Raw genomic sequence first — 26886 nt, forward strand, 5'->3', positions numbered from 1 at the left:
ATTTTGCATCAATCTCGTGTTTGTATTTTGTCTTCCTCTGGATCAATACTGTAGAGCAGGGATAGGCAACCATTTTTGTTCAGCTTGCCAATCTTCATAAGAAAAAAAAAAATGAGATGAGGTCCTTGGCGTGCCGGTCAAAAATTTTTAGGCTGACACCTAAACTTAAGTCATGTAGCACAAAACGTATCATAGGTGTGCTGTCATACTGTGCTCCCAGCCTCATACGTTTACCCAGTGGCATAACTAGGAATGGCGGGGCCCCGTGGCGAACTTTTTAAATGGACCCCCGACCGACGCCGAAGACCTTGACCGACCCCCCCCCCCCCTCCTATGCATTCCTGCGCGCTCTAATATTCCCCCCTAGTGGCCCCTGCACACAGTATTAATAGCCTCGCTGTTCTTACTGTGAAGAATCACCTATGTTTCTGGTGAAACCTTCTCTCCTCCAGACGTAGAGGATGTCCTCTTGTCACTGCCACTGTCCTAGGAGTAAAAATATCCTTAGAAAGTTCTTTGTATTGTCCCTTCATGTATTTGTACATTGTTATTAGATCTCCCCGTAGACGTCTTTTCTCTAAACTGAATAACCCTAAATTTGTTAATCTCTCATTGTACTCCAGTCCACCCATTCCCCTAATCATTTTGGTTGCCCGTCTTTGCACTTTTTCAAGTTCACTTATGTCTTTTTTGTATATCGTGGCCCAAAATTGTGCACAATATTCTAAGTGTGGCTGTACCAGTAATTTGTATAGAGGCATAACTATGTCCTTGTCATGAGAATCTAGACCTCTTTGATGCATCCCATAATGTTATTTGCCTTGGCAGTAGCTGCCTGGCACTGGTCACTAAAGGTAAGCTTGCTTTCCACCAAAATCCCTAAGTCTTTTTCATTGGCAGTCTTACCCAGTAATTTACTATTAAGTACATAATCATACATTTTATTACATTGACCAAAGTGCATTACTTTACATTTGTCAACATTAAACTTCATTTGCCAAGTCTCCGCCCATGCTTCCAGCTTCCTTAAATCCCCCTGTAATATTCTACTATCCTCCTCATTATTAATTACCCTACAAAGTTTAGTATAATCTGCAAATATGGACACCCTGCTTTGTAAACCCTCTACCAGGTCATTAATAAAGATATTAAACAAGAGAGGACCTAATACTGACCCCTGCGGCACCCCACTGGTGACTGTGGCCCAGTCTGAATATTTACCATTACAAGTACCCTCTGTTTCCTATCAGTGAGCCAGTTGCTAACCCAAATGCATATGTTTTCCCCCATGGGCCAGTAAGAGCAGAATTGCTAAAGTGTGTGTAATATATATATTACAGCTTTTGTAAAAATAGCAGTACAGATATAGTGTGATGCAAATTCTGTAGCGGCCACTCAACTTCTAGAAATTTTTCAATGCTGCCATGGTAGGGTATAATTTGATTGGTTATTGTGGACCCACATTTTGTCTGTTATAAACACTAGATACTGCTATAGCAAGCTGAATTAAAAACAAAACAAAAACAAACACAGAAATGTAGTCTATGTCTCTATTGAATGAGCAGTGCGGTCTTGTGCATACAGTTCTTACTGCAAGTAGAGGGAAATCTTGAATTGAACAAATATTGTTAGGATTTAAAATATCCTTGGCATGTATAATGGTGAAAGGCCAAAACCTGAACACAACCCTCTACAGAAAATGCTATTCAATTCATCCTGCTTAGATGAGAGCCTCTGCCGCAGGAATTTTTCATTTTCCAACGCCGGTTTCCAGCCTTATTCTACCCCACATTCTGTTTTTGTCGTGGCCATTGCAGAGTCAGACGCAGCATCTGTTACAAGATGCTTATTGTTTTATCTTCCTGCTGCAATCTCTGTCTCCATTGAGAGGTAGAATCTGCTGCTGATTAGGTGATGAATTCCGCCCCCAAATCTGTGGTAAATTCCACAGTGTGAACCTACCCTTAGACATTTAGCGAAGGCATCCACACAACTACAAGACATAGCCTTACAATGGGTTGAATGGTTGCTTCTTTATTTTAAAGCAAAGATTTTATGACAAGGGTAACAAAGCACACAACTTTTTAAGCCTTAGAACAGGCTTTGCAGGCCCTGAGGGACAGAATGGGACAGCTTCAATATCACCATGACACTACTGCCTCAATTTTGAGTCCGTGGATGGTGGCCTTAGGGTGCATTCACACGGAGGAAAATGGTGAGGAATTTGGTGTGGAATTTCAGCGCTGAAAAAAAAAAAAAAAAAAAAGCCTTCCATTGAAGTCCATTCCATATACATGACAGCCAGGAGACAGTTGATAAGTTTTCTAGCTGACATGAAAACCCATCAGATCCCCATGATCTAGTCCCAGAATAATGAAAGGAGAAAATGTGTTAAAAGGGGCAGCTCCCCTCTTTTAACCACTGAGATGCCATTATCACAATTAAGGTCTTCACAACTGTTGGGCCGTTAAATATGGTACACAGCAGAGATCAAGCTGTAACGCCATGATCAGAGCAATACCTTTCATTTCTGCCTGGTTTTCCCCTTTATGACCACTCTATCTCTGCCCTGACACAGCTCCATAGAAGGAAATATAAAATAAAAAAAAGTTGTGTATCAGAATATGGTGACTTAAAATAACTTTTTGTATTTTGGAAATTTGTAAAACTAAACAAAAACTATATAAATATTATACTGTAATTTTGTTGATTAAAAGTATATAAGGAAGATGTCATTCTTACTGCACAAGAATGTATAATACAACTGGAACGTGGTGTAGCAGATACTGCTTCTGTGCCCGCTACATCACGGCGCTATATTGTTACAGTACTGGGCATTAACGATACACATCACAACATCAGTGACAAGCGGGAAGGGGTTAAGATAGGTCATAAATATAAGTAAATTGGAGGGGGTTGAACTCTCTATTTCCTCATGAATCAGCTGTTTTAAAGGAGATGGGGTTTTTTGTGAGTGTTTCTGCCTCTTCATTGTATACCTCTAGTACCAGCGCCGTCCATACTCAGGTAAACAATGAAGAGGCAGGGCAACAAGGTGGCTCAGTGGTTAGCACTGCAGCCTTGCAGCACTGGAGTCCTGGGTTCAAATCCCACCAGGAACAACATCTGCAAGGAGTTTGTATGTTCTCCTGTGTTTGCGTGGATTTCCTCCAATTCTACAAAGACGTACTGATAGGAAAAAAATGTACATTATGATCCCTATACAGGGCTCACATTCTACATTATAAAAAAAAAAAAAAAAAAGCAATGAAGAGGCTGCCCCACAACTTCTAAACAACTGATCGAAGTGTCGACCACCTCCGATTGAAAACTGATGGCCTAGCTTAAGGATAGGTCATAACCCCTTTAATGCTACACATTATTTTAATATACACTGCATGTACACATGTGCAAACATAGACAAAGACCAATTCATTGAAACACTTCTAAGAAACTTTAAAAATAATGTCGGCCGTGAGCTGTATACAATAGAATAAAAATAATTTGAGCATTGTAGTAAATAGTCTATAGATCAGTAGATGGAGGCAGCCTCTGTGAGGTTTAAGCTTCCATAGAGAACTAGTTTCTAGTCCCTGAGGTTGGAGGTCAGTGATTGCCATCAGCAGCAGATATTACTGTACATGTCTGAAGACTTCTGGTTTCATCTGCGTCCACTTCTCCTTCAAGTTTAATTTGACATGTTCGGGAGCAAAGATGTAATCGATAGCTCTGTTTGAGAGATCCCATATTTGATTCGGGGTCAGGTTAAATGTCTTAGCAGCAATTTCATACTCTAGGGAGAGATCTGTGGCAAAGACGCCTTTGTCATCGGTCTAGAAAAAAAAAAATTCTTTAGAGTCAACAGCCTAGCCATAGTATATAGAGAAACTAACAATGTGTATATTATCATTATATTCACTAGATGGTTCCATTGATTACTTTTACTTATCAGTCGGATTATTTAATCAAAGTCAGGTCTAATGATGCACAAGACACTCATCAGTAGGATTACAGGACAGACTTGATGAAACTTGCTAGTCATGTTAGACATATTTCTTGTTCATTTCACCACCTCATGGGCAGCATACATAGAAAAGCAAAATATAAAAATCAATACTTTGTGGCACAAACAATGCACATCTTTAATAAAACTGATGTAATTTATAATATATTAAATATTCCTCATAACTAGCTGTTGCACTTTCATTATTCCAAATGTCGACTTAAAAGGGTAAGTGTCTTCAGTCTCACCGAGCACCATATTAAACCTACAGAGAGACGCACAAGTATACATAGACACCACTTGAAAGCATTCATTCTTTTCAGTATATAATCATATTTCTATGGTCTTCTTTTGCATTCAGTTTCTCATGAAGGAGTAGAAGATGCTTTTCAGCTGGTAGAACCTTGGCCGATCTCCGTTCATTTAGGGCAAGTATATAAGTGTGGCCTTAAGAACAGGGTACAATGCTCCTGAGTGGAGGAGGCATCCATTAAAGGGAACCTGCCACCCTAAACTAGCCCCACAATGTGTAGAATCAAGTAATGACTTTTCGTATGGTGCCCCTCACTAAGATTTCTGCTGCTGAAAAGTCAAGTTCTAAGTTTTAAAACCTTAGATGGCACATGCAAATTTACCCTAACTAGTCACGGGGGAATGGGGGAGAGCAGCTTCATCTAGTCATGTGGTCACTGCACTTCTGGCCTACAAGAGTGTGATTTAGCATGATGACTGCATGACCTAATAAAGGTGATGTTTGCCCCCCATGTGTCTAGTTAAGGTAAATTTATATAAGGTTATATAAAGCATCATAGGAAAGGTCATTACTTGATGCTGCACACCGGACAGGTTTCGTTTAAAACAATGGATGGCTATCTAATGTTAGGTACTGTAATGGCATTGGTTAAAAGCATTCCCGTCTTTTGTTTCCTCAAGTAGCATGAAAAGAAAATCTTTACTTTTTTTTTTTAATACATTTCTGAAGCCACTTTGTGTAAGTCGTTGCTTTGCTTCCTGCAGAGATTTCTCATGATGCTTACATCTCACACAACTACTTTTATAAAAGGTAATAAATAGATAATAGACTTACACATAACACAGATGGATGATCCAAGTTGTACCAGAATCCAAAATGATGCTTGTCATATGAAGATACGGTCTGTCCTTTAACATTTGAGGTCAAGCAGAGTTCTAGACAGAGCAGTGATCACATACATTATTATGTTGTAGTAGTGGTTAAAGAGGACTTTTTAACTCCTCCTTCTATTCAAGTGCTTAGATATTGTTGATAGGCGCTTCTCCACTGAATTCAGACCAGTTGGAATTTTCTTTCAAGCCCCCGGCATTCCTGAACAACAAGTGCACATAGTTTTGTTGCCTGATGTAATATTTACGCTCTGTAATGTCAAAAGGGGGTGTGATTCAGAGCTCCAATCCGAGGCAGTCAATGAGCTCAGACTCACACCGCTCCTCTAACAGTAGAGAGCCTAAATGGCATATGAGGTACCAAAACTATCAGCATTTATTGCTCAAGAATGGTGGGGGCTAGAGCACAATTCCAACAGTGCCAGAATCAGTGGAGCAGCACCTGCTAAATGATTTAAAAAACTTGACTTGTTGGTGAAAGGTTCCCTTTATGTTTTTAATTTTGATATTTAACACCAAGTTCAATAAAATATGAAGCTAAATAAAAACTGAGAACAAAATGTATCCATCTAAAAATACCAATCAGATCATAGTCCTCCTTCAGTAACAGTCATAATACACACATAAACAAGGACTTGTCTTTAGAACTGCTAACATCCACAATGTAAAAACTGCTCACGGTTAGTCAAGGCTTTATATAACAGAGAATCCGCATGTGGCATCTGAGTCATTGCTTCAGATCCCAACAAGGATGACTCAGTTTTCAAGATAGTTTCAGGACATCTCCATCTTTATAACCTTGTATATGTAAAAAGAGTTGACTAGCTGTTCTGTAATCCATAAGCATACGAAACTGGATAAAGATTCTAACTATGCATGAAACGTAAATGTAAATTTAAGAAGTGACCTCTGTATACATGAAAAATGTGAAAAAAAATTCATAACCATTAAATTAATATTAGCCAAACCCCACAATTTTTATAGGACTGGCTAACCAATGAGAGCAGCTATCTCATGCGCGTGACCAGCCTTACTTCTGTGCAGCACTTGAATCTGCAGGTCCAAATCCTGAGATTTTGATGAGATTTTTTTTCTTTATGATTCTATCCAATTCTTGTCAGGTGTAGTGTTGTCATAGAGAACTTGTATGGATGCAGACAAAAATATGTGTTCTACCCAGCTCAAAATTTATATTTCAGCATAAAGAAATATATGAAAAACTAAACCTGTGGTACATGTACTCCAGGGAATACATGCCATGTTGTTCTGCTTTAATGAGCAGTACAAAATCTGATCATGTACTTGAAGCAGGTGATACTCTGATGTTGCTATTTGTCTTGGAGACATTGGTAATTATCGGAATGTATGATCATCTTGTCTCAGCATTGCCTGCATGCTGACTGCTCATTGATTGAATGGTTTATGGCAGCGCTTCACCTACACACAACCATTATTAATGAAGAATTTCCATGCTTACATTTTATTACTTACTATTACTTGGACTACCGTGTTTCCCTGAAAATAAGACAGTGTCTTATATTAAATTCTCTTCCAAAATATATGACCTGTCTTATTTTCGGGGGATGTCTTATGCAGCGGCTGGAGCGAAGGACAATCAGCAGTAATGCCGGCGCTTCCTTAGCAGAGCGCCAGCATGACTGCCGGTTGTAAGTGGTCCAGGGGGTGAAGGTGTGCTACTTACCTTCCCCATCATCGTAGCAGCGCTGGTGCTGCTGTTGGTCATGTCGGAAGTGGTGGGCGGGGCTTAGCAGAGATTAGTGAGTCTTCCGGCGGTTGTGCCGGAGAGCCTCACTTAGTGGACAGTGCAGCCAGCTGAACGCTGTGCTCCGTGTGCACAGGAAAGCCGGCTGCTGCCTCTGCTATGATACCACTGTTCCTGCTGCTGTGGGATGAGCTGGGAGAGTGGACTCCCTGCAGCATACAATGCTTTCCCAGCTCATCCTACAGCAGCAGGAACAGTGGTATCACAGCAGAGGCAGCAGTCGGCTTTCCTGTGCACACGGAACATTGTGCATAGTGTTCAGCCAAATGCAGTATTTTTTGGAGGATGCCTTATTTTCGGGGGTTGCCTTATATTAGGCAATTTAACAAAACCTCCCCCATGCCTTACTTTCGGGGGATGTCTTATTTTCAGGGAAACATGGTATGTAGGATATAATGGATGCCACATAAAATTATGTAATTTACCATAATACTATATAGCAGTATACACAGTTTATAAATATCTATATATTAGACAGTCAGGCAACTAGTGGAATCTTGGAGAATTCCAAAGATAAAAAAATCCAGTGGGTGCAACACATCCTTGACAACAAGAACAACTGGAGCCGGATTGGCAAATAAATGATTTGGCAACCCCCGTTCTTGGCTATACAGCCCTACAAACTTTGTATCATTTCAACAGAAGGTGAAGTGGGAGGTGTGTGGTTCCTAGAGGAGGAATCGCTACCAAATATACCACTACCAGTGCCATCTCCAAGCAAAAAGGAAGTGTGGACTCTTCTTTTGTTTTTCCTCACAACATATATTAGACAATGTCATGGTAAATTCTGCTACATCTGTATAATAACAGAAACACAATCCTTACCCATGGGTATGCGATGTTCTCTAACCACATCAACAATTGCTTGAGAGTTACAAAGAAATGTTCCATGTCCTATTCTATCTGGTGGAATTCCAAGAAGAAGTCCGGTCTCCTCTTCTTCACTGGGGACCTACAGAAATTAAATTTCAGTAAATCAGCATCTGTTACTACCCCCCAATGAAAAAAACAGTGGGACAGGCAGATTTCATCAAGTTCCACAGATATAAAACAATACAATTAGGTACAAGGAGTTTCTATACAATCCAAGAGAAACGTAGCCAGTAAGAAATTATCAAACAACGAAAGAATACGGTTGGAACACTAGGATTGATATTGGGGAAGGGGTCAGTTGAGGAAGGAAACTGTCAAGAAACCTCGCAGTGTACAATAGGTATCTCACAGGTTCCATATGGCCTCCACTGTGTTATTCAATGGTCGCCGTCAGGTTTTCCAGGCTACAAATGTCTTTCATCCAGGATAGGAGGGCAGCGCCGTTTGGGGAGGGAGGGGGGTTGGATTATCTAATTTCCAAGACAGTGCTATTAAGGTCTTAGCAGCTGTGCACAAATAAAGGAACAACTTGGAGTACTTCTTGCCCAATTGTCTACGTACGGGGTAAGTTAAACAGGTACATAAAGGGATCTAACAGAACACCCTTCATAAAGAGAGCACCCTTCATAAAGAGAGCACCAGTCAATTCTTTCATCTCTGACCAGGAGCTCACGGTAAGTGTACTAAAGAGAGCCCACTGCATTGGGCAGGCATATTTATTATTTCCTTATATCAATTTTATGTCATCATATGGTCTGTGCTTCTTCATAAATTAAAGGGATTCTGTCAAGATGATGAGATTACCCTTCCAATGGTGCTCCCCTATAATCTTTTTAGTTGCAGCACACTGACATAAATCACACCTCCTGGGCATGACTGTAATGACTGATACTCCCCATACCAGATCCACCACTACCTGACACCACAAGGAGATGGCAATCATGCTCAGGAGGTGTGCAAGGGAACGGGTACAAGACTGACGCTGCTCCTCACCCACAGTCACTACTTAGGAAAATTAGTGCATAGAATTTGACGCTTTCAAACTTTTATAGCTTCACTTTGCTGAAACTGAAATATTACAGAAGGCACCAAGAAGATTTTCTCTAACTTTCTTAGTGGTGACAGTCTTTTATCTTGATCGGTTGCCATGGATACAACCACTAATGCAGAAACTTTCTATGGTCTGGGACTTGTCAGGAACCCAGCTCTGATCATCTTATTGTCGCTGGGTTATCAGGCAGGGACACTACATGTATCAGAAGATATCCCGGCCGCAATAAAGAAATCATGGCTGATTTTCTGACCATAGAAAGTTTCTGCATTGGTGGTCGTATCCATGGCAACTGATCAAGATAACAGACTGTCACCACTAAGAAAGTTAGAGAAAATCTTTAAAACTCTGCAGAATTTTTAAATACTTACATTTGCAAAAATGTTTAACTTTTAATCATCTACAAAATAAAAAATAATTATGTAGATGGGAATACCCCTTTAATGTTTCACCTCTAAATATTGGTGTTAATTAAACCAAGAGGTGGCATAAGGATGAGAAAACATAGCGGGCTGCAGCAAAAAAGCGCTGCAGGAAAAATTATATTATATTAATTATATTATTCCCCCACCCACCCACTTTTGACAGAAAGCCTGCAAAGGTTTCCTCTGCAAACTTTCTGCTTTCATTGTACCTATAAGAAAAACACCATCATTTCTGTAGGTAAAATTGACATGCTGTGATTTCCAAAACCGCAACAGTTTTATAAATTGCAGTGTGTCCGCTGTGTGTTATTTCCTCAAATTTGCTAATATCCCATCCGCCTTGCAGTGACTGTAAAATGCCGCAGTTTGACCATTTTGATTTTTTTCTTCCCGTAATGGTGTTTATCATATTGGATAAATATGTTTATGTTAATAGATTTGTCATTTTATTTGAAAGACTTCTCTATGCTTCTATTATACCAATATTGAAAACACCAACATATAATTGCTACGATGTGCAAAACAAAACGGTTTTTGAAGGAGCAGCATTTTCACTGTGGATATTTTTCTGCGATGTGTGGATGGAATTAGCTAGAATCCGGACAGGTACTGTAAAATGGCCAAATTGCAGCATTTATGCTAAGTGGGACCCTGGCCTTAGACAGTTTTTAGACACGTAGGTCTTGTGTGAAGAGCTGTGGCTTAATAGGAAATTTTGATGCATTTTTCTGGCATATAAGAAGCCAACTAATAGGTGTATGATAGACAGCCTAAGAAACCAGATTTATCAAACAGCATTGTCTATATTTTAGACACTTATAGTAAATCTGCCCTATTGTTTCGACATTAAATTTTTATTAAGGTTTTTCCAAGGGTTTAACAAAAGGAGAGGGGGGGGGGGGAGGCAGGGGAAGATCAGGGAAACAATGGGAAAGAACAGGGGAAAAAAAAGGGGTCAGGGAAGGGAAACAGGGGGAAGGGGAGGCGGACTCTGACGCAGCAGAGTGACAATGAACAATGCATTTCAGGTAGTTAGAGAAATAAAGGAGAAAAATGCGACCAGAACCATAATGTGTTGTAAAAGCATAACAGAAGAAACAGCAATCTGCAACACTAAAGTACTAACTGAGGTTATGCGAGCACCAGAAAGGTGATTGACAGGAAAGAGTACCAGAAATAGGCAGGCATCATACAGGCGAGGAAGGGAAAAGAGCACGAAAGTCAGCAGAGTAGTAGAACATGTTCCACAGTAGCCAGGTCTGATGGTGAAGTCGGTCATCAGGGCGAAGCATCGCCAGCATGTCCTCCATTGTGCGCATATGGAGGAACTCCTTAAGCCAGGAAAGGAGCGTGGGGGGGGGGGGGGGTCTGGGACTTCCACAGTCTCGGAATGACCGAACGTGCAGCTACCAACATAAACCCCAAAAGCTTGCAAATAGGTTTCCGGAATTTACGAGAGAAAAGAGAAAGGAGCAGAGGGGCCGGATCATCCGCTAAAGCAACACCTGTCACCTGAGAAATAACCCCTCTCACACTATCCCAGAAAGGGCGGAGAAGGGGGACATCCCCACCAGATGTGAGCCATCGTGCCGCGATCGGTGAGACATCTCCAACACCTATCAGAGGTGGTCGGAAAGATGGCGTGGAGCAGAGTCGGGACCCTGTACCACCTAGAGAAGATTTTATAGTTCGTCTCCTGAGCCTTGCAGGAAATGGAGAACTTATGGCACATCTCAAAGGCTGACGACCACACACCCGGCGGGAACGCCACCCCCAACTCCCTCTCCCAACCTCCCACGAAAGGCGGTAAGCCACTCTCCGACCCCTCTAACAGAAAATTATATAGAAGAGAAACCGTATGTCCTGGTTGAGAAGCAGAGAGGCAAAGGCGTTCCAAAGGCAGAAGCGGTCTGTGGAGATCTTGCGACCGCTTCAAGGATAAGTAAAAGTGGGATAGTTGGGAACAATGCCAATGGGCAAGTACTGAGTCCGGACTGGGGGCTAAGGCCAACAACTCCGAACGGGGAAGGAGAGTAGAGGTAGAGGAAACATGCGTAAGCCGGAGAAGAGGATGGACAGGGAGGCGACCCAGAAAGGGGGAAGTAAACGCCGCTGGAAAGTCGGGGTTGCCCGAGACCGGAGTCAGAGGGCCGTCATTCCGGAAGAGCAAACGCATACCACTATAGATACGACACACACCCATAGTCTGACTCGCTACGAACGGGAGCAAATAGGGCTTACAGTCCGTCCAAAATTTCCTGTGGAGCCAAGGGAGCGCCGTGAGCGGTATAGGGCTCAAAGACTCTTCTAAGGCAACCCAGAGCTTAGAGCGGGACGAATGGTGCCAGTCAAGAATACGCGTAGCAACTGCCGCAAGGTAATACTTAGAGCAGTCAGGCACCGCCAGGCCTCCTCTCTTCTTGGGCCGAGACAGAGTATTCCGAGCAATGCGAGGGGGTTTAGCAGACCAAATAAACTTACAAAAAGTCTGTTTAACCATTGAGAAAAAAAGATGCCGGTAAAATACAGGGGACCGTTTGGAAAAGGTACAACAGACGGGGGAGGACGTTCATTTTCAAGAGGTTGATGCGCCCCAACCAGGAAAGACCCTTCACATCCCAGCGACCGAGATCCGATCGCAGCGTGCGCAATAACGGGAGAAAGTTCAATGAATAGGTGTCAGACAGGAGAGTAGGGAGCTGGACTCCCAGGTATCGAATCGACTTGTGGGACCATTGGAAAGGGAAAGAGGCTCGTAGAGAACTAAGGACCGTCGCAGGCAAGGAAATATTAAGCGCGGAGCTTTTAGAGAGATTTATCTTATAGTTGCTATAAGAGCTGTAAATGTCAATCTCCTTAAGGATAGACGGAAGAGACGTAAGGGGCTGTGTGACAAAGAGAAGGACATCGTCAGCAAAGGCGGAAACCTTAAGATGTAAGCCACCCGTTCGCAGGCCATTAATATCAGGGTTCTTCCTGATCGCCACCAAGAGGTGTTCCATGACTAAGGCATACAGCAAAGGGGATTGGGGGCTGCCCTGACGCATACCATTGTAGATAAAGGGAGAGGAGAGGGAGCCATTGATTCGAACCCGAGCCTCAGGGAAGTTATAAAGAGCTCGAATACGAGTAAGCATAGACGGGCCCTGCCCTATTGTTTTATATACCCATATCAATTATAAGTTTGTGTCATACCTCTGATAAATGAAGAGCAAGTTTAAGGCCAGACCTTCGGGCTTCACTGAGAGGATCCATGAAGTCTTTTCCATGTCCAACCTGAATCATGAAAAACATCATCAATGTACTACAAACAAACAAATCAAATAAAGTGACAGAATTATACAATTGAGCAACTCCAGTCAAATATAAAAATTATCCCACAGTGATGCATGTTCCTGAACTCTAAAGAAAATCCATGGTTTTATAAATATATATATTTATTAATCATTGCCAATGGCAGATTTGACATTTCTAGGGGCACCCTTATACTGCCCCCTTAGGGGGTTCACACTACGTTTCCTGAAGCTTATTCTGAACGTAAAACACGTTCAGAATAAGCGGCGTATAAAGAAGCTCCATTCATTTCTATGGGAGCCGGCATACGAGCGCTCCCCATAGAAATGAATGGGCTGCTTCTTTCACTCCGTGCAGTCCCATTGAAGTGAATGGGAAGTTCCCACGTATACGGCTCGGCATAAGCAGAGCTTGCCGTACACGCCGGCTCTTCCCATTCACTTCAATGGGACTGCTCGAAGTGAAAGAAGCAGCCCATTCATTTCTATGGGGAGCGCTCGTATGCCGGCTTCCATAGAAATGAATGGAGCTGCTTTATACGCCGCTTATTCTGAACGTGTTTTACGTTCAGAATAAGCTTCAGGAAACGTAGTGTGAATGCACCCTTAGTGTCCCCACACAAACTGTATACTGTTGACTTGGTGACCCCACACAATATACTGCCTTTTAAGCGCTCCACACACAGTATACTGCCCCCTTAGTGGTCAGTATATTGGGTGAAGAGCCAGAAGCGAGGAGAGGAAGTATGAATTATTATTGTTTCCGTATTTTTCGGACTATAAGACGCACTTTTTTTCCCCCCAAATCTGGGGGGGAAATGAGGGTGCATCTTATAGTCCGAATGTGGAGATCGTGCTGTGCTTCTATTGCCAGGATGCCGGGTCTGTAAGAGTAATGGCGTCCACTCTGCTGCAGAGCGGTCGCCATAGCAACCACGTCTCCACTATACGCGGAGGCCCAAAGCTAATGCCCGCAATTAGAATGCATTCTAATTGCGGGCATTAAAACTTAACCCTCCCTTCCCCCCAAAGTGTAGAATACATCCCATACCTTTAAAGTTGCAGGCTGGCTATGACCATCCGTAATAGTAATGTAGAGAATCTCTCATAGACGGCAATACACTTGTATTGCCGTCTATGGGACTTGCAATCAAATGATTGCAGGTTCAAGCCACCTAGGGGGAAGGGGCAATAAAATAGCGAAAAAAAAGCTTTAAAAAAATTAAATAAATAAAACTTCTAAATCACCTTCTTTCCCTATAATACATATAAAAGTAGAAAATTACTGTGAAACACATGCACATTAGGAATCCCTGTGTCCGAAAATGCCCGGTCTACTGATATTTTTCAAACCGCCGTGTTTTTTTTTCTCGCCGTTTTGCCTCTGATTTAAATAAAAGGTGATATAAGCAATAGACATTCCCCAAGATGGTATAACTAAAAAGAACAAAAACTGGCCCCGCAAAAAAAACGCTCTATGGATCTCCGTACAGCTGCAGGGTCACCTGTCAATGTGGCCTTGCAGCTGTTGAAAAACTACAACTCCCATATATTAAATACGGTATTTTACCATTTTTTTGCTTCAAAATTTTATTCCCCTATTTTCCTCCTCTAAAACCTAGGTGCGTCTTATAGTCCGAAAAATATGGTAATTACCTATGGAGTTAATCTAATATGTATTCCCAATTTAAAGAAGACAGCTGGTCAGTATGTGGTGGGCAGGGGGCCCTACTAAATAATTTAGAAATACCTATATTATTAATGTGAAAAACTTTCTGAGGAGGGGATGCAGGGCAGCGCATTAACCTTCTTTGTACAGCCACGTTGTAAGGAACAAAACTGAGAAGCTCATGCAAGGCTAAACTAGAACTGCATTCTGTTTCTTTACAAAATCAGTGGCAGTCCCATGAGTCAGATCCTGACTGTGACAGCATAACCTAGCAATATACCATCACTTCATAAGACTAGAATAGCCCTTTAAGGATTATTGACCTCATATTCATCACCAATCCATAATAAATCAACCATTATAAACTTCTGGGATCACAAAGAATTTTTCCTTCCAGATATCTGGAGCTGGTCATTGTAGGACAAAGTTGAATATAATTTTATATTTTTCTACTTTCTGCCTTGTTTTCCTACATCATTTGTTTTCAAAATCCTAAAAATGATTTGACATTTCTTTGTCTTCACATAATCCTGATAGAACAGCTTGTGTTTTACGCACATACTCTGATGTTTTCTGTATACTATCTCGCTAACCTCAATAGTCCAAGAACAGATGCTACATAGGAGATAAGGCCATTTTTTTTTGTCATGAAGCTCTACTATGACACAAGGCAACACTGTCCAAAGTCTCATCAAGGTTAATGACTAAGCAAATCATCAAACTATGTTCCGCAAGAAGACACAATATTTTCTACAGGGTTATTTTCAAACCCACTAGCATAAACATTGCAACTTTCTCATTACAAAACAAAATTATGGATTCTTTCAAAAAGTGGCTCACTTCACAGTCACAAAGGTAAGTAAGATGCTGTGCTCTATAGACCCAGCAATGTGAATGAGATTTGGTTTAAAGGAGTTGTCCAGTTTCAGCAAATAAATGATACTGTTTGCAATGCAAACTTTTACTAGTCCCCAAAATATCAATTCCTCTCTGTTTTTTAGATCTCTGCTTTCTGTCATTCTTTGTTTTCTTCATTGGATAAAAATCAGTCCATGGTCATGTGATGGACACACAGGTGCACAGCTTGTTACAATCGCAGCTCAGTAATTAGACATCAGTCTGGTAACGAGCTGTGCTCCTGGGTGTCCATCACATGACCATGGACTGGATTTTTATCCAATGGAAGTAAACAATGAACGATAGCAAGTAGAGATGTAGAAAAACATGGGAAAAAGATACAGAAAGTATATTGTATAATTGTAGAACTTTTCATTATACGAACAATAACACATATTTGCTGAAACCGGACAACCCCTAAGTCATTTTTAATTGTCAGTCTGGGACAACCCCTTTAATCTCATTCACATACAGCAGCATTTTTACTGTGGTTTTTTGTTCGGCATTTTTAGCTGTTTTTTGTACGTGTGGCTTTAGCCTTAAATAAGCGATAAGTATGGTAAATACTGTCAGTAAAACTGGTCAGCAACATTAGTTATGATTTATAGGAAATGGAATCTGAACTAACAGTTGGGTCACCGCTGAGGTCCAGGCCAAGAACAAGGTCATTGGTGGAATGAAAAAAATCTTCAGCCAGCTTAACAGTTTCTTTGGCAACTGTAGGGCCACCTCTTCTATCAATTGCTAGTAAGAATCTGAAAAAATAGGCAACAGAAAAATAAGTGAGATGACACACATACATTCATATTTAAAAGAGGACCGGAATACAGATAGGATCACCGCGCTCAGTAGATGAATAAAAAGTGCTTTATTTTGATAGAAGAAACACAACGCGTTTCGGGCATCTGTGCCCTTTCTCAAGTGTATATACTGTATCACCACAAATAAAATAAAATAAACACACAAAAAATAATACTTTTTTTGTCATAAAAACAACTGCAACCATATAGGAAACAGCTTCTTTTTCCAATTAGAGTATTCTAACGAGCAATTTATACGCGGTAACTCCCTTCTTAAAGATATATACACATATGAGAGATCAATGTGTGGCCAATATATGCTCATATGTGTAAATAGTGTTACTAGTTCGCAACATATTATGCCATAATAATTAAAAAATATAAAAACAGATGCAAATAGCAGGTACCAATTAAGGGATACAGCAGATTGTTACAAATGTAGTTCACCGGTACATATATATGTATACGTGCTGCAAATGGTTTGAACGGGTCTCACTTAACACATAATAAATAAATCCCTCATCTTTAATAAATCAATCCCTCATCTTTAATAGGGAGAGGTTTAGTTCCAAAGACTGTCACTGACAGCCCAGTTATTAATAGGCAGTGATATTAAATAAACCTTTCTGGTTCTTACCTTAGTTCTCGTCGTACTGGACGCTTGTCCAGCCGACAGAGGTTTTCGTGCTATAAATATCATTGGTGGCAGAGGGTTTACGCGCGCTCTCACTCCAGGCGCGTGCGCAGACTGCCGCACGTGGAGGAGAGTCCCGGCGTCTGCCGAGTGTCAGTGCGCATGCGTCGGCCCGGCTCGCTGCCCGAACGTGACTCGGGACGAGTCGGAGTACCGATCTGTATGCGAGATGGACCATGTGTCTGCGCATGTGCACCCGACCGGCATCGCAGCAGCAACAAAAAGCCAGGTCTGCATTCTATTATGAGTCATTCATGGGTAAGGGACACTTTGTATGGCGTAGGCATCCACCAGGTGATGGATCATTCGGTCATATGCAGACAGACAGTCTACATAACAATGTTCAGCACTATATTAATGCATCTTAATCGAAATATATTAAACCAACTTAGTACTGGCTAGTAACTGATGGGCTGGTGACTTAGAAGACATACTCATAAATAAATATGCAAGGGATGTATACAACAAATCAATAAAAATAAATAAATACTAGGTGCAAACGTGTCACGTTTGTCACGTTTGCACCTAGTATTTATTTATTTTTATTGATTTGTTGTATACATCCCTTGCATATTTATTTATGAGTATGTCTTCTAAGTCACCAGCCCATCAGTTACTAGCCAGTACTAAGTTGGTTTAATATATTTCGATTAAGATGCATTAATATAGTGCTGAACATTGTTATGTAGACTGTCTGTCTGCATATGACCGAATGATCCATCACCTGGTGGATGCCTACGCCATACAAAGTGTCCCTTACCCATGAATGACTCATAATAGAATGCAGACCTGGCTTTTTGTTGCTGCTGCGATGCCGGTCGGGTGCGCATGCGCAGACACATGGTCCATCTCGCATACAGATCGGTACTCCGACTCGTCCCGAGTCACGTTCGGGCAGCGAGCCGGGCCGATGCATGCGCACTGACACTCGGCAGACGCCGGGACTCTCCTCCACGTGCGGCAGTCTGCGCACGCGCCTGGAGTGAGAGCGCGCGTAAACCCTCTGCCACCAATGATATTTATAGCACGAAAACCTCTGTCGGCTGGACAAGCGTCCAGTACGACGAGAACTAAGGTAAGAACCAGAAAGGTTTATTTAATATCACTGCCTATTAATAACTGGGCTGTCAGTGACAGTCTTTGGAACTAAACCTCTCCCTATTAAAGATGAGGGATTGATTTATTAAAGATGAGGGATTTATTTATTATGTGTTAAGTGAGACCCGTTCAAACCATTTGCAGCACGTATACATATATATGTACCGGTGAACTACATTTGTAACAATCTGCTGTATCCCTTAATTGGTACCTGCTATTTGCATCTGTTTTTATATTTTTTAATTATTATGGCATAATATGTTGCGAACTAGTAACACTATTTACACATATGAGCATATATTGGCCACACATTGATCTCTCATATGTGTATATATCTTTAAGAAGGGAGTTACCGCGTATAAATTGCTCGTTAGAATACTCTAATTGGAAAAAGAAGCTGTTTCCTATATGGTTGCAGTTGTTTTTATGACAAAAAAAGTATTATTTTTTGTGTGTTTATTTTATTTTATTTGTTGTGATACAGTATATACACTTGAGAAAGGGCACAGATGCCCGAAACGCGTTGTGTTTCCTCTATCAAAATAAAGCACTTTTTATTCATCTACTGAGCGCGGTGATCCTATCTGTATTCCGGTCCTCTTTTAAATATTCAACCGACACCAAGGGTGGTACAGGATCCTGCAGTCTCATTACCGGGTGAGAACCCCCCTCATTAAGTGGTTCGAAAGTCTATATAAGCGGTTGTGGTCACAACCATTCAAGGTGAGAAGATATCTTACCAGCTCTCTCTTTTTTTAATTATTATACAGTACTTCACCATATGCAGCTCGGTGCTGTTTTTTGTTTTTGTCTCATATACACATACATTCATAGTTTTTTTTCTTTGGTGAGCTGGAATGAAATGCATCTTATCTGCTTAATAATAATTTCTAATTACATTATTATATTCCTTCAACTTGATCCTTATTAGCTAATATTAAAATAGATATATCGGCCTATATGTAGTAAACAACAAAACTACATAGAAATTTCTGTGGACAAAAGCAGTAACGCATTTTAATATATTCTCCAAGTGTCATCACTTACCGGGCTTTCTGCATGTAGCACAACAGAGTGATATCTGTGGACAAGTGAAAATACTCACAAGACATTGTAACAGAACAGCTCAGAGAGGCATACCTAACATCAATGTCCACTTCCTCGGCCTTACACTGCTTAATACCTTCCAGCACAGTCTCCACATATGTTCTCTTTGTCATGCCTGCAAGGAAATTAAGCAATATGAGTTTATATATCTGCAGTCATGTGACAAAATTAAAGGGGTATCCCCACAATAAAAAAAATAGGATAGGGTAACTATGGTCTCTGGGGCTCTCTGTGCTGGGTCCCATCCTATGTATCCTATAGATATCTGAAGTGTGTTTTGTAGGATAAGCCCAATATATAAATGGTTGTTCGATAATTTCTAGAGCAGACTGGAGGAGGTCCAAAAGACCCTGCAACAATCAGCTCTTCCTGAAGCCTCCAGCACTGGAAACTAAACAGGAGAGTGGGCACTGTGAAGGTGAATAAGAGCAAGACTGTAGTAACCTGGCATACAACAAATGGAGCCTTGTGCTTGTGGCTCCATCTGCTGTATAGGTTTGGTGCCAGAGGCTGCATGGTCCAGGTGTTAATAATGATAATCTATCCTGAGGGTATAAAATCTGGCCTTCAGCCTGGAAAACCCCTTCAGGGTAGTGCGCTGAAACCAAAAAACGCTGCAGAAAAGACTGCGGTAGAAATGCATCATATTTGTTTCTGCCACGTTTTTCACAGAAAGTCTGCAGAGTTCTCCTTTCCGGACTTTCTGTCACAATTATACCTACATGAATGTCAGCATTTTTGAAAACACAGCATTTCCACTACAGATTTTTTCTGCAATGTTTGGATGGGACTAGCCAGAATCCTATACACTTTGCAGGTACTGTAAAATGCAGCAGAGTTTCATGCAGTTGTAAAAATTCTGCATGGGGTCCCGGCCTCAAAGTGTTCTAGCCATAATGTAATTAGTGCAAGCATCATTCCTACTGAACTACACTGACATGACATAACATATAGGGTACAGAAAGATGGCTTGTACCTGTAGAAGACTCTCTTGGTGTGCTTCGTAACTCTAGGTATTTGACACCATCTGCAGCAAACTCTTTGATAACATCCTTTGTAACCTAATATTAATAATAAGTAAACAGGTTAAAATCGTGGAAACTTTATGTTAGGTACATAATGGGGCAGATTTACTAATACAGTCCACGATTAGGAGGGAATAAACTTATACTAGACAGTTCTGGAGTGTGCAATGAATATTAGCGTTGAACGTGTTGAGACAATATACATGAATCTCTGGTACCACATCCTATAGGCAGATTAACAGTCCAGTTCTAGTAACTTCTACAATCTGCATTACAGTTAAATTGCTCTCACATTTTCTTTACTTTCTCAGCTGCCATGGGCCTTCTTCCCTTAATAGTATATGCGGAAATCCAAGAAGAATTTATGATGTATACTATAAATACTTATGGCTAGAAAACTACCTTAAAGGGATTCTACCACTAAAACAACATTTTTTCTATTTACCACGTCAGAATAGCCTTAAGAAAGGCAATTCGTCTCCTACCTTGCTCAGTCGCCTCCAGCCTGCCGTTCTGTACAAATACCGGTATGCAAATGAGTTCTCTCGCAGCAATGGGGGCATCCCCACAGCTTCCAGAGAACTCTCCAGCGACGCCTCCATCTTAAACTGCATCCTCCTCTTCTCTCTTCGTCTTCCGTCTGGGTCAACTCCGACACCTGCGCAATCGGCTCTACTTGTGTCTCACTGGCAGAGCTGGAGAGAGTTCTCTGGCAGCAGTGGGGACACCCCCATTGCCGTTTGAGCGCTGGGGCTAGCCCCCATTGCTGTGAGAGAACTCATTTGCATACCGGTATTTCTACTGAACAGCGGGCCGGAGGAGACTCAGCAAGGTAGGAGACGAATAGCCTTTCCTAAGGCTATTCCGACATGGTAAATAGAAAAAAAAATGTTTGTTTTAGTGGTAGAATCCCTTTAATGAGCAAACCACAAAAGTCTTTTGAAAGTAACCAAGACACATTAAAAGAATTAAAGGGTTTTCCAATAAAAATAACCTCAGGTTGTATGCCCTATTAGGTCATATGAATATCGCAGAGGGGATCAACAGCTTGGGACTTCACTATGTGCCACTTTGTCTTGAGTTGACCATGTATTACATTGTCAGCCATTATCATGGCATTTCCCCTTCAGTAGGCACTGTAGAGTAAATGTTTGGTTGGCAGCAGCTTCTCTTGGAAAATTATCTGTTTCCTGAGTGCGCCAGGTATGAAACCCAGGGCCAAATTTTTAACTGTGTTGTCTCTTATGGCACAACCACTTTAAAGAAAAGCATTAGAATAGTAAATTATTTGGTGGTATCTTCTTGATCATTTTAAGCAGTCATCAGGAGTTACTTGCTTGACCATAATTTCACATACACATAGATTTTATATATTTGTATAGGTTGACAAACTAGCAGCTTCTGCAGTATTCACGTATGGGCAATTGATGGTTTGGAGAGTATGAGAATGGTATCAGTATTGTACTGTTCCCAGAAATGTCATTATCTGAGCAGGAAACTAAGAAGAGCCTTTTATACAGCTAGATTTCTTTCCTAATTAGCGCCAATCGATGAAAAAAACAAGTCAATCACTGTTAGCTGAACCTCCATTTACATGTAGCAATCATAGTAGGTATGAGAATAAATGATCAATAATCACCATACAATCTGAATGTCAGCAGCACATCCCCTGTTTACTTGGGAAAATGTGCTGACAGACAACAAATGATTATTATTGTCCCAGAATTTTTTTTCCGCCTGCATTAAACACATTAGTGAAGATGAAGGAGCAGTTGTTTGTTAGCTGATCAGCGGGCATGCTAATACAGGCAATGACTGGGTACAAACCTCCTTTCAGCAAGTATTAGAGCTCAGTGCATGATAAAGACAACCTCTCCCAAAGCAGCTGCTTATAAGAATGGATGATCTGTGACCCTCTCCACTCTGACTGAAGATCCTATGCTGCTCCATAACCCAAGTTCCATATGACACCTATAATAACAATTCTATTCTGCTGATGCTTAGCATATTTTATATTAAATTACTCAATAGCAATAACTTACCAGTAATATATCTTCAGCTGAATCTGTAATTTGGTGAATTATCCGGAACATTTGAAAACACCTATAAATAATAACACAAGAAGCTGAAAAATAATATCACTGGTAGTAACAAACATTTCATTGTAATAGATATTAAATAGCAAATAATGCAATAAAACAGAAGTCAAAAATTACCACAGACCACTGGAAGATCTACAACTAGAATGTCATCATAGCAGATGTGTAGCTTATTCCTACATAAGTCTAAGGGGGTGTTCACACTACCTTTGCTAATGTCCATTGCGGTCTTCCGTCATAGGATGACAGCAACGGACATTAAACTGCCACAGGCTGATTCTCAAAATTTTGTGTAAATGTTTGCCGTCACCACCATTTCCTAGTGAAAAGGTCACTGGTGAATAATAGAGATGAGCGAGTAGTATTTGAAATGGCAGTTTCGAATAGCACACACTCATAGGAATGAATCGCTCATCTCTAGTGAATAATATAGGGAACTGTAAGTGTTGTAGTCTCTCAAGAGTGGTGCTGTATCTAGAAGAAAGCTTCCCTGTTATTCTTACCCTGAAAAAACCCTTTACGCTAACTCCTCCAGCTCCTTGTTTCCCAAACTAGAGAATTGAAGTATATATTGAGGGTGCAGGATACTTACTCTTCTAGAGTCCTTTTCTGTCCTTTGTCTATCATTGTCATTCCATTTTGAATATGAAGATGCGGTTTTTGGGCCATGAGCTTTTTCATGGTGGCAGAACTGATCGAGCCATTCAGGTGGGCATGCAGCTCCTGTTAGACACAAGCCAGTGAAGAATAATGAGCAGAATGCTTTATAAACCTTTGCTGAATTTGTTGAATTTTCTGCATTCTAAAAGCATTAAGGAAATACATACATATACTGAGCCGGGTACTCCAACACAGGATACTTCCATGTCAACTGCTCTGTTTATATCTGCGTTGTTTCTTCTGTTTATAACATAAGCCACAGCGCTCTGCTGGGATCTGTCAGATGGCAGACACCACCAGTTGCTGATAGACTCATAATAGAGTCTGTCATTTTGATATAAAAAAAAAAATAGCATTTCAATGTGTAACTATTTTTGACCATAAAAAAAAGACAGATTCACATTTTTTAAGCCTAAAATATCAGGGGATACCAAAAAGGGTTGTTTTTTTCTGGGGGTTTTTTTTTTTACAATCTTTCTCTGACAATATCTCCAAGCCAAAACTAATGCAGGCAAAGTAACTGTCCAGATTGTACACTAATAAACTGTAGTTATTAATTGCATTAAATAACAAACCATTTATTTATACTATAGAGCCATGGTGGTGAACCTATGATACGTATGCCAGAGGTAGCACTCAGTGCCCTCTATATGGACACCCATCTGTGGCACAGATTGTACTGTGTGGGGATCACTGTGGAGCAAATTGTCCTGTGTGGGGGCCACTGTAGAGCAGACTGTACTACACGGGGGCCCTTCACTATTAATATCACACAGTATCTGTTTAGCAAACATATGACAGTATTACAGGCTGTAATAACATTGCACAATCACTATTAAATAGATCCTGTGCGATGTAAATAGTGAACATTAATTGTATAACAAAGTATCCCAAATGCAAACTATAACCTTTCAGTACAAAGTTGTTTTGCATCATTGAAAGCTCTGTAAAGTCCCATTCACATGACCTTATTTTGTGGGTCCGTAACTGTCCACAATTGTGGATCTACAGACTATTAAGGTTAAATTGCCATGTTGGCATTTCACAATAAATTAATGGATTTTGGTTTGCAGGTTGGGCACTCGTTCTCTAAAAGTTTCGCCATTGCTGCTATGGAGGGTAGACAAAGTGCACACTTCTTTCTAACAAAACCTTATCACTGGCCTCCAGTATCAGTGTGAACATACATGTTATCTACAGAACATCTGCACTAAGGGTTTAGGTCATGTATGTACACAGATGGCAGCGCTCTCCTTACATTACCCCATTATGTCACTAGTCACTGGGTTCTTCACATCGTTCTCAAGGACTGCGGCTTTATAATTAGATACTATAAATGTCCATGCAGCTGCTTGTATGTATGCAGACCTCATTACAGACTTTGGATGCAAAGTAAAATGCAGATCATGTGACCTTATATTCATTTTTATAAAGCTCTATTCACATTGCCATTACGAGACTCTGCAGTAGGTACCTCTTACATTTGATGTTCAATATGAAGTGTTATTGCTGTAAACATAACAGACATCTTATCATTATATATTAATGAGATCCATTGGTACCATGAATCCAGCACAGAACTGAACTGACTCTCTAAAATTCCTCTGTGTGTCACAACTTCATTTTGTACAGGATCTATGATGGATATCACGCATTTGTTATGGTAGGCCATAATCTTGTTTCCCTCATATAAATTACAGCTCTGCTCTATAAAGTTCAATGAGGCAGAGCTGTAGGACCTGGGTGCAGGGGTCCTGGGTGTCGATCCCCAAAAATTTAATATTGATGGCCTATTCTAAGGATAGACCATCAATAGTAGAAAGTGAAAAACCCCTTTAAGGCTACATGTATACATGTAGCTGGACCATGATTAAACCTCACATGAATGACATCCATGTACCACCTGTGCCCCCCGCCCCATTTGCTGTTGTCAGTGAGCATGCGCTGCAAAACCACCTGTCCAGAGTTTTGACCTGAGCTCACAGTCCCATACAAAGGACTGTGAAAATACATAAAAAGGAATGGGCCAGTGTGCAAGCCAAGAAAAACATGGCTAGCACGACAATGCATACAGTCGTGTCATATCTTTAGGATAGATCATTAAAAAGTGATTGGTGAGGCTTCAACATCCAGGGCCGTCACATACCAACTGTTAAATAAACTGCAGTGTTGAGATGAGTGCTGCAGCTTCTTCACTGAATACCAACCAGTACATATGTGCATAGAATTTCAGCTCAGCCCTATTTATTTGAGTGGGACTGAGCTGCAAAAAAAAAAAAAAGACACGTGAAAAATAAATGTGGCATTTCTGGCACGTGAAGTGGAAAACACCGCTGCCACTTCAAGCTGCCAATTTCAACTTACACTCTTTTAAATTACTAAAGGACGTTTGTAAGAAATCCTATCATCATGGCATACTTGCTTTAGTCTATAATAGAAATCTATGACCAGAGCTGCAGTGATTTGCCATACAAAACCAATATCTACAGTAACATAAGACAGTCCTGACAACAGCTTAGAAATTGTCTGAAAATGCAGCTACATGGAATAGTGGAATGACATGGCATAGTGACATGGTGTGGCATCATGTATATGAAGCATACAAATGACATGTGACTTATGTGGCTGAAGTCATAGTTTAGCTCCAGCTTGATGCTTTTAGTTTCCACAAGAATACCAAGATACATGTGGTACAAAGATCAACACATCTTTAGGAATGCCAAATTAAATTTAGGCGACCAAAGTCTGCCATGTCACCCTGCGACACCGACACTTATTCAAGTGAATGGAGCCGCACTGCAACCCTGATATCGTCATCAAAATCGCTTGCTGCTCAATATTTTTGCAACTTAGTTTACAGAGTTGTAGTTGTGGCAACATCAGGATCACAATACAATCTCATTCATTTGTAAAGTCGCAGGATGACAACAGAAATTGTGGCCAAAGTTTTTGTCACCCCATCTTTATTTAGTTATGTCACGGCCACCTGCAATCTTTACTACAACCTCCTATAACATACAATAGGACTAAAGCCACATGCTACTTACAGTAACATTACACCCATAAAGCAATAGAAGAAGATCTCTAGGATCCAGACCTGGTCTCCACATCCTGTACTGTGGTTGGATCAGAAACAAATCTCCGTGTCCACAGTCAGCTGCCTAAAGGTATATTCACACATGCAGGTTTTGGAAGCTAAAACTGAATAAGAACTAAAGCCAAATAATGCACCAGCTGCCTATTATAGTTATCCTGAGGGTGTGAATATACCCTTAAGGAACATCCAATTATCCTGGGGCTATATTTAGCACCAAGGGCACCAGCCTGGGCTCAGGTATAATGCCGGCCAGGAGTTCACCATTGCCAGCACAGGCCTGTGGCTCTCCCAGCACATCCATGTGGCGCAGTAATAAGTCCGGGCTCACCACTTTGGGCAGCTGCGTGTAGAAGTGTCGCCCTGTCTCCCCGGACATTGCGCCTCCGCTCCGCTCCGTGTGAGGTGCTGAATGTGCAGGACACCGGCTTCCTCCTTATACAAGAGCCGCACTCATTGGCCCCAGTGCCCGCCCTCCTCCTCCTCCTCGTATGGGCGGTGGAATCTCGTCATCCATCCCCTCAGCTTCTTACTTATCTGAGGACGGTTCTCTGAGCTGTCCTGTAGCTGATAGGGCGGCCAGTGATACCACCATGGCGGGTAATACACTGAGGACACAAGGCATCATATACCCACTACAGGTCAGGGACGCACTGTCACTATGTAGTCTGCTAAACGTCTCGGCTGCTGCAGAACCTCTTTCCAAAGAGGGAGTGAAGGCTTCTTACCAACTGAAGAAGTACGAAGTTCTCTCACCAAAACCATGTCCCCTTATAAATGGACAGCCAAGATAATAATGGCAGCCACAACACCCCCTATAAACAGCCAGCCACATCACGCACATTTTGGCATGGTTGCTGATATTTGCATCCCAGGCAGGTGAATGGGTTTTCTGCTACCCTGCTCCTCTCTACTTATTTCCTACAGATGGAACCCAAAAAAAGCCAAGGAATGGCCTCATGGAAAGACAATGGGGGCCAATATTCATGGGGATCTGTGGTGGTGCAAACTGGAAATCTGCAGCACTAAGATTCATACCTTACATAACAGATTTTAATCCGCCATGTGAACATCTAATACCCCAGCAGTGACACCCACAATATGCACAAATACAGCAGTTGTCTGCTCATGGATGCATGGGAGTTGTCAGATACACATACACTTTACACTTA

At 41.2% G+C, this 26886-nt stretch overlaps 1 protein-coding gene across 1 annotated transcript; it reads right to left on the reverse strand.

Annotated features, from left to right (window-relative positions):
- Nucleotides 1–3252: 3252 nt before the first annotated feature.
- On the reverse strand, nucleotides 3253–26171 carry MAPDA (N6-Methyl-AMP deaminase). Its single transcript, XM_075276209.1, has 10 exons — nucleotides 26046–26171; nucleotides 22553–22683; nucleotides 21904–21964; nucleotides 19813–19897; nucleotides 18870–18951; nucleotides 15766–15892; nucleotides 12474–12554; nucleotides 7755–7881; nucleotides 5091–5191; nucleotides 3253–3833 (listed from the first exon to the last, which is right to left on the reverse strand). Exons 1-10 carry the CDS (start codon nucleotides 26091–26093, stop codon nucleotides 3633–3635), a joined length of 1044 nt encoding a protein of 347 aa, XP_075132310.1. The 5' UTR covers nucleotides 26094–26171; the 3' UTR covers nucleotides 3253–3632.
- Nucleotides 26172–26886: the final 715 nt, after the last annotated feature.

The sequence above is a fragment of the Leptodactylus fuscus genome, chromosome 5, assembly GCF_031893055.1.
Source record: "Leptodactylus fuscus isolate aLepFus1 chromosome 5, aLepFus1.hap2, whole genome shotgun sequence".
NCBI lineage: Eukaryota > Metazoa > Chordata > Amphibia > Anura > Leptodactylidae > Leptodactylus > Leptodactylus fuscus.

Bases quoted from the DNA above. Each gene is read 5' to 3' on its own strand.
- MAPDA (XM_075276209.1), bottom strand. From the start codon at position 26,093: ATGTCCGGGGAGACAGGGCGACACTTCTACACGCAGCTGCCCAAAGTG. The intron at 22,684-26,045 runs GTGAGCCCGGAC...TGTGTCTAACAG, and splicing joins ACACGCAGCTGCCCAAAGTG to GAGCTGCATGCCCACCTGAA. The intron at 3,834-5,090 runs GTAAGTCTATTA...TTTTTTTTCTAG, and splicing joins ATCATCCATCTGTGTTATGT to ACCGATGACAAAGGCGTCTT.